General features: G+C 31.7%; 1 protein-coding gene across 6 annotated transcripts in view; it reads left to right on the top strand.

Annotated features, from left to right (window-relative positions):
- The window catches only part of LOC148623219 (girdin-like), an 89,372-nt gene that overhangs the window by 57,066 nt on the left and 17,412 nt on the right, over positions 1-14,894 (top strand). For all 6 annotated transcript variants that reach the window (XM_088564875.1, XM_088564876.1, XM_088564878.1 and 3 more), the window contains exons 16-21: positions 299-409; positions 2,922-3,045; positions 8,460-9,170; positions 10,232-10,377; positions 12,077-12,163; positions 14,352-14,409. In XM_088564875.1, the coding sequence (XP_088421001.1) occupies positions 299-409; positions 2,922-3,045; positions 8,460-9,170; positions 10,232-10,377; positions 12,077-12,163; positions 14,352-14,409 (1,237 nt within the window). The remainder of the gene's footprint in view (positions 1-298; positions 410-2,921; positions 3,046-8,459; positions 9,171-10,231; positions 10,378-12,076; positions 12,164-14,351; positions 14,410-14,894) is intronic.

Consider the following 14,894-nt stretch of genomic DNA (forward strand, 5'->3'; position numbering starts at 1 on the left):
TGGTGGTTTTATTGGTAGTTCTTTGGTGGTTTTGTTGGTAGTTATATGGTGGTTATTTAGAAGAACAGGTCTAGATATTGTTATATGATATCAATGTGTTTTTTTTTTGTTTTTTTTTATGGCTCTGATTCTGGCTGAAGCCTGTGTTGATAAAATGATCCTTATATTTTTGTGTAATTCTTATATTTTACTCTATTGATTTAATCATTGATTTCTATGCTTTTTATGGTCCCTGTAATTTGGAACAAAAAAATATTCTAATTGTTATTCTACATGTATGTATATAATATAATTTTAGGCTGGATGAATCTAAGAATAGAAATGTACGTTTACAAGAAGAGTTGAGGATACTAAGACGAGAATGTGAATCATTAAAACAGAGGTATGAAGAGGAATCTACTGGAGACAGGTAATTTTTTATAAAAGAGGTATGAAGAGGAAGATACTTGAGACAGGTAAGTTTTGAAGAGGAATCTACTTGCGACAGGTGAGTTTTTAAAAGAGAGGTATGAAGAGGGATCTGCTGGAGACAGGTAAGTTTTTAAAAGAGAGGTATGAAGTGGGATCTACTGGAGACAGGTAAGTTTTTAAAAGAGAGGTATGAAGAGGGATCTACTGGAGACAGGTAAGTTTTTAAGACAGAGCTATGAAGAAGGATCTATTGGACACAGGTAAGTTTTTGAAATTTTTGAACCTTTAGGATCAAAATACCTCATGTGGCCAGTTCAACAGAGGAACTTCCCTACTATTTTTGAACACTGCACAAAAATATAGTTCAAATGTAATTCCTTTTATATCATTCAATACCTCTTTTAATACCCGGTAGATATGTTTCTTGCAGTTATTCAGCTCAATAATGTTCTATTATTTCTGCTAATAAAATTAAGATCTAGTCTTCAATTAACTGAAGATTTGAGGGACTGCTTTTTGACCTTGAAAGATATTTAGTAGTAAATTTGCATTTAGGGAGTTCAGTTCTTGCAGTAATGTGTCAAACAGCATACAATGTGTTAAGCATGTTCCATTTAATACACATACCAGTCAAATTCTCCAGCCTATCATTAATATTTTACCAGTAATAAACAGGAACAGTTAACCAAGTAGAAATGGCAGGAAAATTCAAATTGATAAAAGTGTCTAGTTTTTGAAAATCTTATATTCACTAAGAAATTTATTTTTTTAAGCTGCATTGGCTTTATTTGAGTATATTTACTGTTTAGGATAAATACTCTGTTAATATATATTTGCATGTAAATGCAAATTTTTAACTTTTTGACAGGTTTAAAAATTTGGGGAAAAGGTGAAATGGAATAACATTTTTGTGAAATTGAATCAGTAGTGTGGATTGACATTCCATTTATACATATTAGGAAAAAACAACGGCATGAAAATTCAAATGTATGATCATAGTTTTATTTTACATCATGTAAAAATTTTGTCCATGCTACAGTTTTCACAAGAATTAAAATTCTCCAGTGCTAACAGCACTTTGATTAAGACAGGGGTATGAAGAGGAATCTATTGGACACAGGTAAGTTTTTAAAACAGAGGTGTGAAGAGGGATATATCAGACACAGGTAAGTTTTTAAAACAGTGTTACTAAAAAGAATCTTTTGTACACAAGTTAGTTTTTATATGCCCCTCTATAAAGACGAGTTGTTTTATAGTATACCGGAGTCCATCCATCAATTGTTTTATAGTATTCCAGAGTCCATCCATCAGTTGTTTTATAGTATACCGGAGTCTATCCATCAGTTGTTCGCACTTCACACTATAGTTCAAAATTGCTGCCATCAATTTGATGAAGTCTTCTTTTTGATTAATGTGAGCTTCCTTTTTCATTTTGATAAATAAGTTTTAAATTTTCTGTTATGAGTTATGGGGTATTAGTACAAAAATGGGATGATATTCTGTTTTTGGACTATACCATCTCAAAACCCTTGCAGCAGTTTTAGTGAAACATAGGTAAATTATTTATACTGATGAAAGCTCCATTTCATTTTGGAAAATTTGTGATTTTACAAGTTGAGAGTTATATAATGGAACTTAATTGATAACTCAACATTTGTTGCACCTATTTTCCTGCCTGAAACTCAAGTGAATTGTTTCTTTTGATTGATATAAAAACTCCCTTGATTGTTAAAATTTCTGATATTTCATTTTTTTTAGTTATTTGACTTGGTTGATAAAAAAGGAGAGAGAGATTGCTATATCTGTTCAATAACCCAAAAATGCTTCAAACAATTTGCATGAAACTTTGTTGAATGGTTTATTTCTATTAGTGTAAGCTTCCTTTTGATTTTTTATATTTTGGATTTTTACTTTTTTGAGTTATGGGGCTCAATTTAGGACCTTTGCAGTAACCAATTGCTCTGGTGGTGTAATATCTGTTTTGCCAGATTTATTTCGGACTTGACTTGATCATATTAGTGTTTGCTGATTTTGATGTTTGCCTTATTTCATACAAATATGGGGCAATTTTCCATTTTTGGGCTTTTAACACTTCCATCTTTTGGAAGAAAGTACTTTGTTTGCTGTCTATTTGTCTGTTCATGTTATCTTTATAAGTATTTAACTTATTTGACCACTTCCATTCTGGTCAAAATTTAATCCTGTGTTATACATTTAATCACAATCAAAATTAAGAACTGTATCAACCTTAAATTTTGAGTCCATATTTGCCCCATCTTTTCAGGGTTGAATTTTGCAGGCATATCAAGCTGCACCTGCCAAGCATCTTATTATTTCCTGTCACAAAAGTGCTTGACATGAATACATGGTCATGACTTGGCTTATGAAAGTCTTCAATACTTGATGTTGTTCAGCCTTTTAAAGACTAATTAGATCTTAAATGACCAGTAGATCATTTGGTGTTATGACTGTACAAGTCTATGTTTTCTCTCCATAACTTACTTTTACAGACATGGAACCAAAGTAGCCTATCATGGCCCCCTAGGAATACCTAGAACACCTCCTGTTGCTCAGAACAGTCCAACAAAAGATATCTTAGACCTGAAGGATCATCTGATCAATGTAGAGAGAACAGTATGTGTATTATGTTAGTGCATGTTTTATGACATGCATATAGTCTAAATTCCAATGAAGTTCTCTTTGTTTGTAGAAAATTGCAACTTACAAAGAAGGTCATATCTATGGATTGATTGAGTGAAGGATTTTATTTAAGGATTGAATATTTGGGGATTTGAGGCAGGCAGGTGGATGGGCATCTGCCGAACATTGTGCAATAACTTGAAAAGTATTTGGTAGATTCCTTTCATATTTGGATATTTTGTTTCATGTAATAAAATAAAGGTCAAGTTTGATTTTTACGAATATCACTTTTTTTATTTGTTTTCCAGAATAGTCAGGATTTCACAAATACCCTGTACAAAACCACCTGACTAAGGTGTATGAGGGTTTTACAAATAAAATTATAGAGGTAGTTTATAAAACCTAACAAAGTATATACACTATTTCTTATATTTTGGCTATATATACTGTTTTCATTTTATATAAAAAAAAATATATTATTAATCTGTTAGGGTACCTGTTTTCATACATCTATCGCTCACACATTCATTCTTGTTTATCTTTGTGTCTTGATAAAAATATATCAGGCATAACAAAGAAATACATGAAATTAAATATAATCTTATTGTGGGTGGGGGAAAATATGATGTAGCGGGGTCCAGAAATCATTGAATTTATGTATAATGTGGTTTTTTTTTCTGTGTATTACTCAAAGGAATGATATTTCTTAATTCTATTTATCAGTTCTCTGATAGTGTGCATTCTTAATCAAATTTACATTTGTACATATAGTTTTTGGCTGTGATGAACAATACATTTAAAAATTTATCATCAGTATATCCAAGAATCACTTGTTCTTTCTTTAAAGTAAAATTTTCATAATACAATTGAAGATGATGTTTAAAAGATACCCAATAAGAATGGATAACAGGACAATCAAAAAATAAATGTTCAATGGTTTCTTCATTTGTTTTACAAAAAGCGCAAAACTTACTATTGACAAGTTTAATTATGCATAACCATGAGTTTGTGGGAACAACTCTATGAAGAAGTTTAAACTGAAAGTTTTTTTCAGATATGGATATCTACAAGATTTATGCAATTCCTTGTAATATTGAGACCAGTCTATGATCTCAACTCCTAAAGTTTGTTTCCACTTCAAAAAAATTTATGAGGGCAAGTTCACTATATTTTGAACAAATTGTCTGTACAAAAATTTTAACTTTTTGTGTTTCTTGATATTTTTAAGAAAAACATCACATGGTTCAAAAGTGTCAGCATTAAAACTTGTCAATCCTTTCAACAGTCCTTTCATCCATGTTGGAATGTTGGATAGCAGACTGTAATAATATAAAAAGTTGTTTGTATGTGTTAAATGCCTAATTTCAGGATATGAAAGAAATCTCTTATCTTGAAAATTGAAGATATCCTAATATGTTGAACACCATAGTTCTTCCAGTTAAGAAAATGTTTGATCTGATCTATATTAACAAAATTGAGAATGTCTAATGAGAGTACATCTTTTGGGCTCTCTTTTACCAATAGTTTTACTTTTGACAAACCAAGTACATCTTTCCAAAAAGGATTTTTTACACAAAATGCAACTTCTTTTAATTTATCTTTTAGGAGATATAGAACACAGTCTCCTCCAAATGTTTTAAGTTCAAACAGTAAAATATTTTGCCAGTCTCCATTTGGATTTTCCATAAATCTTTTAATCCTACTTATCTTTAGATAAGTTATGAATGACTGAAGGTGAACCATCTTTAAACCACCTTGAGAGTATTCACCTACAAAGGTATTTTGCTTAATTTTCTCAGCTTTACCATCCCACATGAAATTATAAAATATAGAGTTAATCTTGTTAAAGCAGTGAATAAATGAATAAGTTTAGACAACGCCAAACTTTTGATTACTGTAATCTTTCCTAACATAGTGAGCTTCCTATGGTGCCAACTCTTAAGGATTGATGATACCTCTTTTATTTTCTTAGTAAAATTTGTTTAATATTTTGCTTAGATCAAGTGAAAAATATGTGCCTAATAGTTTAAAGTTAGAATATGACCATTGAAGATTGAACTCTGGACATATTATTTGGACGGAATAATTTTTATTACCTATCCATACAGCTCTAGTCTTGGATGCATTAATTTTCAACCCAGAGACTTTATAGAAAGAATCAAAACATTGTAATGTAGATTTTAATGAATGTGAACTCCCCATCCAAGACCAGAAATGTATCATCAGCGTACTGACTTATGAGTGACTCTTTATTATTGACTGTAATGCCTTAATACTAGGGTCAGATTTCATCTTTATGGATAAAAGTTCTACCCCAATAATAAATAAGGAGGAGGACAATGGATCTCCCTGTCTACAACCCCGCTCAAGCTTGAAGTAACTAGAAATATGTCCATTGTTTATAACTGCTATGAGCATTACAATAAAAAGTCTCAAACCATTTACAAAAGGAGTTACCAAAATTAAAGCGTTTGAAAGCATTATGCAAAAAATCCCATTCTATGGAATCAAAAGTCATATAACAAGTGAGTATTTTCACCTATAAATCTGCCTTTCATAAAACCTTTCTGGGTACCACTAATAATGCTTGGTAAGACCAACTTCATTTGATTTGCAATTGCTGCTGATGCTATTTTTGTATCAATATTAAGGAGACTTATTGGTCTCCAATTAGCTATAAATCTTCTATCTTTACCATCTTTTGGAATACATGCAATGATACTTTGATACTGGAATTGTGAAAGATTCCAGTTTCATAGCCAAAATGTAATGATCTGTATACAAAAGGTCCAATATTTTTCCAAAGAATTTATAGAAATCAACTGTATATCCATCCGACCCTGGACTTTTGCCATTGGTCATGTTTTTCAAAGCTTCAGCACACTCAGCATAAGTTATGTTTCCCTCACATGAATCCTGTTGATCATCAGTGAGTTAAACATTGTGATTAAAAAATGTTTCATCCTTAGCATTTATATTTTTCTTTTGATACAAAGTTTTATAAAAGTTTTGCTACTGTTTCAAAATTTTCTTTCTGATCAGTTATACGCTCTCCATTATCGTTGATAATCTCTGAAATAGTTTTTTTAACAAAATTTTTCTTTTCTATTTTTCTAATTTACATAAGTATTGTGAACATTTCTCTTCATGCTCATGCCAAGTGGCTCCTGATCTAAGCAATAATCCATCTACCATCTTTTGCCGTTTTCTTTCAAGTTCATCATGTTTATTGTTCAATAATGTGTTAGTTTGCTCTGAGGGGTTAGAATTCATATTATTTTCTAAATTAAAAATATCTCTCAATTTGTTTGTACTCCAAATTTTCTTTTTTTTATTTTGATATGCTGTAAGATATTGAAGAACTTCTTATCTTCATTTTTAAAACTTAAAAAAATAATTGGTCATTACAATTAAGCTTCACAGTAAGGTAGTCATCAATATCTCCAGATTCATATTATTCTGATACAGTATCAGTTATACAAGACTTTACTAATTGGACATAGTAATTGAGAATTAAATTTCCAATACCCTCTACCCCTTTTTGAAAGACTTGCAGAAAAGGTGAAACAAATGGCAGAATGATTTGTTCGATAAGCTGGTATTATTTTTTGTATTTTTCATCAAAGCAAAAATATCCTCACTTATTAAAAAATAATCTAAGTCTACTTTGCTTTATAGGATTTTTTTGCCACCAAGTAAACTTTTCTTCATCAGGATAACAAGTTCTCCTTGGGTCAATCAATTCAAGAGATTCAGACATCTCTTCTATCTTTTCCTTTGAATTAGGATTTCTGTTATGAAGTACATTATATTATTATCTAAGCTATAATCTTGGACAGTATTCCAATCACCGCTTACTATGATTGAAGTATTTATTAATGACAATATTTTTTGATGAATTTCAACAAAAAAGTCAGGCTTATGTATGTTATAACCATATAAACAAACAAGTGTTATATGTTGGTCATATAAACTAATATCAAGTAATAAAAACTGACCAATAACTATTAATTACAGACTTTAACATCAAGACCATCTACTATTACAGTGACTAAAATAACAATTATCTCCCCATTCATCTCCCCATCATTTTTCAACTTCACTAGTTCTATGTGTCCCTTGTAAAGAAGCTATAGCTGTGTCTTTGCTTTTAACCCAGTTAAAATATCTATTCTCTTTTTAAGGTTTGACATTATACCTCTAACATTCATAGATAAAATTGTAATATTATCACCCATATTTATAGATTATAGATAACAAAGTACACACATTTGCAAAACCATTTTCTATACTGTTATATGTTAACAAAAAAAACCAAACATATAACTTACAAAGACAAACACACGTATATACACACACTCAAAAATCATAAACTCACAAAAGATGGTCACATTTGGTAACTCGCACAACTCAACCATATGACTGTTTGTTATATTGACTCAGTTTATTTGCTTATGTAGGCATTTTACATCGTGGATGAAGAATTAAAAGTGTTGTTTTCATTTTTCTTTAATTCAACCATTGACCATGAGGTAAAGACATTTTCTCGTTAAAATAAGAAAATAAATTGAACAGAAGGAAACACTGATATTGGTTGTTGACAAAAATTTAAGAAAACCAAAGTTATCAATATGATTATCTCCCTTTGACTTAGACCTCCACAATTAAATGTAGCTTTATCACAGTTGATTCTTTAAATATAAAGGATAAAAATTGCATTTTTTTTTATCATAAATGTATTAACATAAATTACTTTCTTTGACAGTAACTATTCCCCTGTTATTTTAAATTCATCTGTAAAGTTGATGTTAATTTAAGTTAATCTAAATAGAAATATTGAATAGTTAATGACTTATCTCCTAAAGCATTTAAACATTTTGCTTTTCTAATATAAAGTAACTAAAAAGAAAAATAAATATATTGAAAAACAAAACATTACTCACATTTGATTGAACTGTCATTAAACACATAGTCAGAATTAAATTTTTATAAAGTTTTAAACTTTTCTCAACTTCTCCTCAATATTGTCAAATAAATCATATCTTTTTCTTCTCCCTTCTTTAGCCTTAGTGTAAACACTGCAGTTATATCACTTATGTCATTTCCAAGTGGCAGCGATTATTTACTTTGGCCCTTGTCTGTGCAGTAATTCCAATTCTTTTCAAATTAAACAAATACAGGTACTGTTTGAGTTGCAGTTAATTAATCATTAGCAGTTCTAATTGCAAATCGAAAAAATCTGGTTTGTTGTCAATTTGACAGCCTCTTGTTTGTTTCAGAGTTGTGGGACTTATAACACCAAAAAAGGAGATGGTTTTACAGTATATCATAACCTTAATCTATGACAAATGATGTTGGATGAAAGGTCATTTTCATGATAATCTGTTGAAGTTGTCTCTTTATTTCAGAATGCCACTTTAATGACAGAAAACAAGAATATGAAGGTGCACACTGATTCATTGAACCAGCAAATTCAGAAACTAGATCGTCATAATGCTCAGCTTCAATTGCAGGCAACTTCCTTACAGGAACAAAACTCGTCACTTCAATCCCAGAATGCTAAATTGCAGGTTGAGTCCTCAACCTTACAAGCCCAGTGTTCATCCCTTCATGGTCAATGTCAGCTACTACAGAACCAAATAAATCGTTTGGAATCTGAGCACCAACACTTGATACAAACACATGAGGAACTGCAATCAACACATGAACAGCTGGTTGGAGATCATGAAGATTTACAAAGGTTACATGAACAGTTATCAGGTGAACATGAGGGTCTGATATCACAACATGGATCATTAAAGTCATTACATAAGTCATTAAAGTCAGAGAATCATGAACTGGTAATCAGGTTACAGGGGCGACAGGTTACAGATCAGGAGAAAGATCGTGCTGAACTACAATCACTTCAAAGTCTCAAACTAGAATATAATCATATGAAGGAGAAACATGATATCATATACAATCAACATGAGAAAATCCGTAAAGATTACCTGGATTTATCTAAAGAACACAAACAACTAAAAACAGATTACAATTCATTACGTACTACATGTGATGAGTATAAGAATCAATTACATCAGATGGACTTGGAAATCAGCAACCTTGGACATAAGTATGATGTAAGTTGTTGACATAAGTATGATGTAAGTTGTGCAAATATGACATAAGTATGATGTAAGTGGTTGACATAAGTATGATGTAAGTTGTTCAAATACAACATTAGTATGATGTAAGTTGTTCAAATACAACATAAGTATGATGTAAGTTGTTGACATAAGTATGATGTAAGTTGTTCAAATACAACATAAGTATGATGTAAGTGGTTGACATAAGTATGAAGTAAGTTGTGCAAATATGACATAAGTATGATGTAAGTGGTTGACATAAGTATGATGTAAGTTGTTCAAATACAACATTAGTATGATGTAAGTTGTTCAAATACAACATAAGTATGATGTAAGTGGTTGACATAAGTATGATGTAAGTTGTGCAAATATGAGATAAATATGATGTAAGTGGTTGACATAAGTATGATGTAAGTTGTGCAAATATGACATAAGTATGGTGTAAGTGGTTGACATAAGTATGATGTAAGTTGTGCAAATATGACATAAGTATGATGTAAGTGGTTTACATAAATATGACGTAAGTTGTTAACATAAGTATGATGTAAGTTGTTCAAATAATAGAACATAAGTATGATGTCAGTTGTTGACATAAGTATGATGTAAGTTGTTCAAATAGAACATAAGTATGATGTAAGTTGTTCAAATAGAACATAAGTATTATGTAAGTTGTTGACATCTGACATAAGTATTATGTAAGTTATTCAGATAGGACATAGGTGGAAACTGGGACATGTATGTCAGTTGTTTTATTAGGACAACCATATGATGTAAGTTTTTCTTCTGGTTCATTGGTATGATGTAAGTTTTAATAATTTGAACAGAAGTGCCACTGTCCCATCGAAACAAACAGAGTATTTGTTCTTGTGTAACCTGTCCAATCTGAACACTTATATGATGTATTTGGTTCATGGTTTTAAGAATGTTACTTCTTCAGCTATGTAATATTCACATTGTTATTGGTTCTTAAACTAGTAAATGTTGTCTTGCACATATATATGTACATAAAATTAGGTCATTAAGATCACTAACTGTTGTTAATTATTTTATTTTAGTCTTTGTTTCAAGTAAATCAGAAGATGGAGGAGGATAATAAAAACCTTTTGATGCAAGTCCAAGCTTTGTTGAACACCAACTCAGATCTCTTGACACAGATTCTTAGTAGTAAAGACACACATGCTGAAGAACAAAAGTCTTATTTGTAAGTTTTTGTTCATGTTGATTTTAAATGATGAGGGACAATGATTTATTTCTAAAATACTTTGATTAGTGATTAGACAAATGACATTTTTTATTGACTCAATCAAAAGATTGGACAAATGACATTCCTAATGGGCTCAGTTGAGGGAATGGACAAATAATATTCCTAATGGGCTCAGTCAAGGAGTTGAATAAATGACATATCTCTCTTATGGGCTCAGTTGAGGGTTTGCACTAATGTCATCTCGTTATGCACTCAACAGAGGAAATGAAAGGAACAAATGGTATTTCTAATGGGCTCTCTTGAGGAATAAGAAGAATCATGTCGCTCTAATAGATCAGTTGAGGGCTTGAACTATTGTTATCTCTCTAATAGGCTCAGTTGAAGGATTGGACTATTGTTATCTGTATAATGAATCATAAACTGTAGTTTGATCATCAATATCATATGTCAGACATGACATGATGATGATGATGATGATGAACAATGATTTAATTCGAAAGGATTTCTTATTGTCTTAATCAGAAGATTGGACAAACGACATTCCTAATGAGGGATTTGCCTGTTGTTATCTCACTATTAGGCTCAGTTGAGGGATTGGGCTATTGTAATCTCTCTATTAGCCTCAGTTGTGGGATTGGACTATTGTTATCTCTCTATTAGGCTCAGTTGAGGGACTGACCTGTTGTTATCTCTCTATCAGGCTCAATTTAGGGATTGACCAGTTGTTATCTCTCTTTAAGGCCAGTTGATGGATTGACCTGTTGTTATCTCTGTTTTAGGCTCAGTTGAGGGATTGGACTATTGTGATCTCTCCTTTAGGCTCAGTTGAGGGATTGACCTATTGTTATCTTTCTATAAGGCTCAATTGAGGGATTGGCCTGATGTTATCTCTCTGTAAGACTCAGTTTAGAGATCGACCTATTGTTATCTTTGTTAGGCTCAGTTTAGGGGATTGGACTATTGTTATCTCTGTTTTAGGCTCATATGAGGGATTGGCCTATTGTTATCTCTCTTTTAGGCTCAGTTAAGAGATTGGCCTATTGTTATCTCTCTTTTAAGCTCAGTTGAGGGATTGTCCTATTGTTAGCTCTCTATAAGGGTCAGTTTAGGGATAGGCCTGTTGTTATCTCTCTATAATACTCAGTTTAGAGATTGACCTATTGTTATCTTTCTGTTAGGCTCAGTTTAGGGATTGGACTATTGTTATCTCTCTTTTAGGCTCAATTGAGAGATTGACCAATTGTTATCTCTCTTATAGGCTCAGTTGAGGGATTGGACTATTGTTATCTCTCTGTTAGGCTCAGTTGAGGGATTGGCCCGTTGTTATCTCTCTATAATGAACCCAAAGCTGTAGTTTGATCATCAATATCACATGTCATGTCTGATGATGAACTCTAACCTGTAGTTTGATCACCAATATCACATGTCATGTCTGATGATGAACCCTAAGCTGTAGTTTGGTCATCAGTATCACATTTCATGTCTGGTGATGAACCCTAAGCTGTAGTTTGGTCATCAGTATCACATGTCATGTCTGATGATGAACCCTAACCTGTAGCTTGATCATCAATATCACATGTCATGTCTGGTGATGAACCCTAACCTGTAGTTTGATCATCAATATCACATTTCATGTCTGATGATGAACCCAAAGCTGTAGTTTGATCATCAATAAAATTGCTATTTTTACTTTCAGGGAAAAGTTGGGAGATTTGAAAAGACAGAAGGAAAGATTGGAAGAGAAAATAATGGAGGCCTATAAACGACAAGAAACACAGAAAAAGTATGAATTTCTATTGTATTGACTTAATCTGTGTACCCATAGAAAAAGTATGATGCTGCCAGGGTTGTTGTCATCAGGCATTGTTGACTTTTTTTGTTTCCGTGTGATAACTTTGGTTATAGTGAATGTAGAGAAAAGAATTTCAGGCTATTTTAACATATTGTTACTTTTGGTAGAGGAAGCTTTTATTTAAAATGGGGTCACTGACCCCTACCATTCTGCAGAAAGGGGTAAAGTAGGTGTTTATTTAAAATTGATATTGAAGGTTTATTTTTCATTCTATCTTGACAATTCTTTTTTTTTCATTTGGTTCTTGTGAAATTCTGTGTTCATAATATTTATCAAAATGAAGATATCATTTAACATTTTCAGTCAATTTAGGGTAATAGTGGGGCCACACCCTAAAAATTAACTTTTTTATTTCTGGTCTGATTTTGAATTTTTTGTATTGGATTCGTAGAATTTCCATACCTCCATTTAATGGAATATTTCTCACAACTTTTTAAGTAACAAGAGTTGAAATGGGCATAAAAATGAAATTTTTTGGAAGACTGTTTTCCATGTCATTTTAATAATTTTTTTGTAAATTGTCCCCTCTATACAACAACTTTAAAAAATTGCAAATTGTCTTTATCATTATCCTTTTTTTTGAGATAATTGGGTTCAAAGTGATCCTTGAAAGCATCCTGAAGCACAACTTTTGTGTTTTTTTATGTGTGTGCTTTTAATATTTGGCATGTGGGTAGATCATCTAAAAACAATGTGTCCCATACCATGGATAGTGGTATATGACCTTGAACTTTGACCTCAAGGTCAAATTTCTGTTTTTGGGTGACAAACTCTACGGATTATGTCTCAGGTTTTATAGTTGGTGAGCTTTGACCTTAAATATTGATTTTTGCACAACTGATTGTGCCTGGACTGTAATGAGTTTTGCATGATTAATTGAATTTGTTTAGCATGGCTTATGTACAGGATTTTTACCTCAGTGGGGCCCACAGAGATGGGTTTCATCTCAATGATATCTTGTTTAGCACTTTTAGTTGTAGTAGTCCATGATTTTATTTGGTAAATGAACATAAGAATGAAGGAATTTTAAATTATTCAATTTATGTCTCACTGAAAAAAAAAGACTTTCTTTGGGCCTGCATTTCCTTTAAGAACCACTATGGTAATAACTTATGGATGTACATTTATGTAGGATGTCTATCATACATTACCAATAGTCATCTTGACTCAAGCATGATTTCAAATAATCTGTTTTTTTGCCAAAGTCTACATTTTTCATTAATTCTGTCATCATTAAATATAAAGCTTTGTTTTCACTGGTTTTACCAAAAAACTAATGCCAGATCCAGATCTCTTTAAGATACTTTATTTATGATTCATTTTTTTCTTTTTGTTGTGGTTGTGTATATGTTGCTTTTGTCATCAAGTTAAGCAGAAGTTTATGGATTCCTTTGTACCACAAGGTACATTATTACCAAAAGGAAGGCTTGGCTTGATTTTTGGGGTTGTGACTTGTATAGTTTTGGAATGATGGGCCAGGAACAAGTGTTTTTCTGAAGTAAGGACAAAAACTTGACTATAAGTAAATTAATTTTAATTGTATTATAAAGTGCCATACTAGCAAAGGAAAGATGGTCATAATTTTGAAGATTGTGACTTGAAACATTTAGGCAAAACAGTGGCCACTTGGATTTTGGTCAAATTCTTATCCTGTGTCAAATGTTTAATCACAATCAAAGTGTAGGGCAGTATCAAACATGAATGGTGTGTCCATACTTTCCCCAACTAGTGTTGACCTTTGTGGTCATATCAAACTTTAGACCTGAGTTACATGTGTTTCTGTCTCGCCTGCAACAAATGTTGCAAAATGCAGGATTAAGGTATTGTGTTTCTGCCATCTTCATTTAGAATTTCAACTTAAGTTTTCTGATTTGGTCAGTTTGATATGAACACTTATGCTAGATCAATCATATTTGGTTGCATTAGCATCACTCTACCACAAATCTGTATCCATTTCATGCATGTGCCCCAAAGTCATGGTCTGTTGACTTTGAAATTTCAAATTTCAGGTTAATATTTTCATGTTAAGTTTTCTAATTACCGTTGGTCACTTTACATTTTAACCACTGGCTTATATGTTGTGTTTGTTGAGCTACTTTCATACTTATTATCTTTACAGAAATAAAGGTCTTGGTGCCAGAATTGCAAGAAAAGCTGCCAAGATATTTGTGTCAAAGGTAATATAAATATTTTAAGCAATAATTACAAATATTTGTTTCAAACCATAAAATATAAGTTGGGTCATGGCGTTTATTGCATTTAAAGCTCTGGAGTTATTGTTAGGCTCTCTGTGATCACCAGATCAGCATCTCTTGTCATTTTTTTGTCATAAATTGATAAAAGATATTATTAAATGGGAGCATTTGGCACACCTGTCCAAAATCTGCTGTAGAAAGATTCATCTCTTCTTGGTAGTAATCAGTGACCTGGCCACATAGCATAAGAAAGTACAATGTAATAAATACATTTCATATTTCCTCAATGTCAAAATAACTTAAACATTGGTTGGTAAGATCTTCGATATACTGGTACATATTAAGGTCAGATGATAACAATATACACTTTTCTAGAAAAAAAAATAGAAACTGAGACCATCTAATTGTATTTCTGAAATGGGCATTTAACTAATGATCAAATATACTGAATCTTTAAATTTTGCAAA

This window comes from Perna viridis, chromosome 2 (genome assembly GCF_037379345.1).
Source record: "Perna viridis isolate PV_CMFRI_1.1 ecotype Kerala chromosome 2, ASM3737934v1, whole genome shotgun sequence".
In the NCBI taxonomy this organism is placed as follows: Eukaryota; Metazoa; Mollusca; class Bivalvia; order Mytilida; family Mytilidae; genus Perna; species Perna viridis.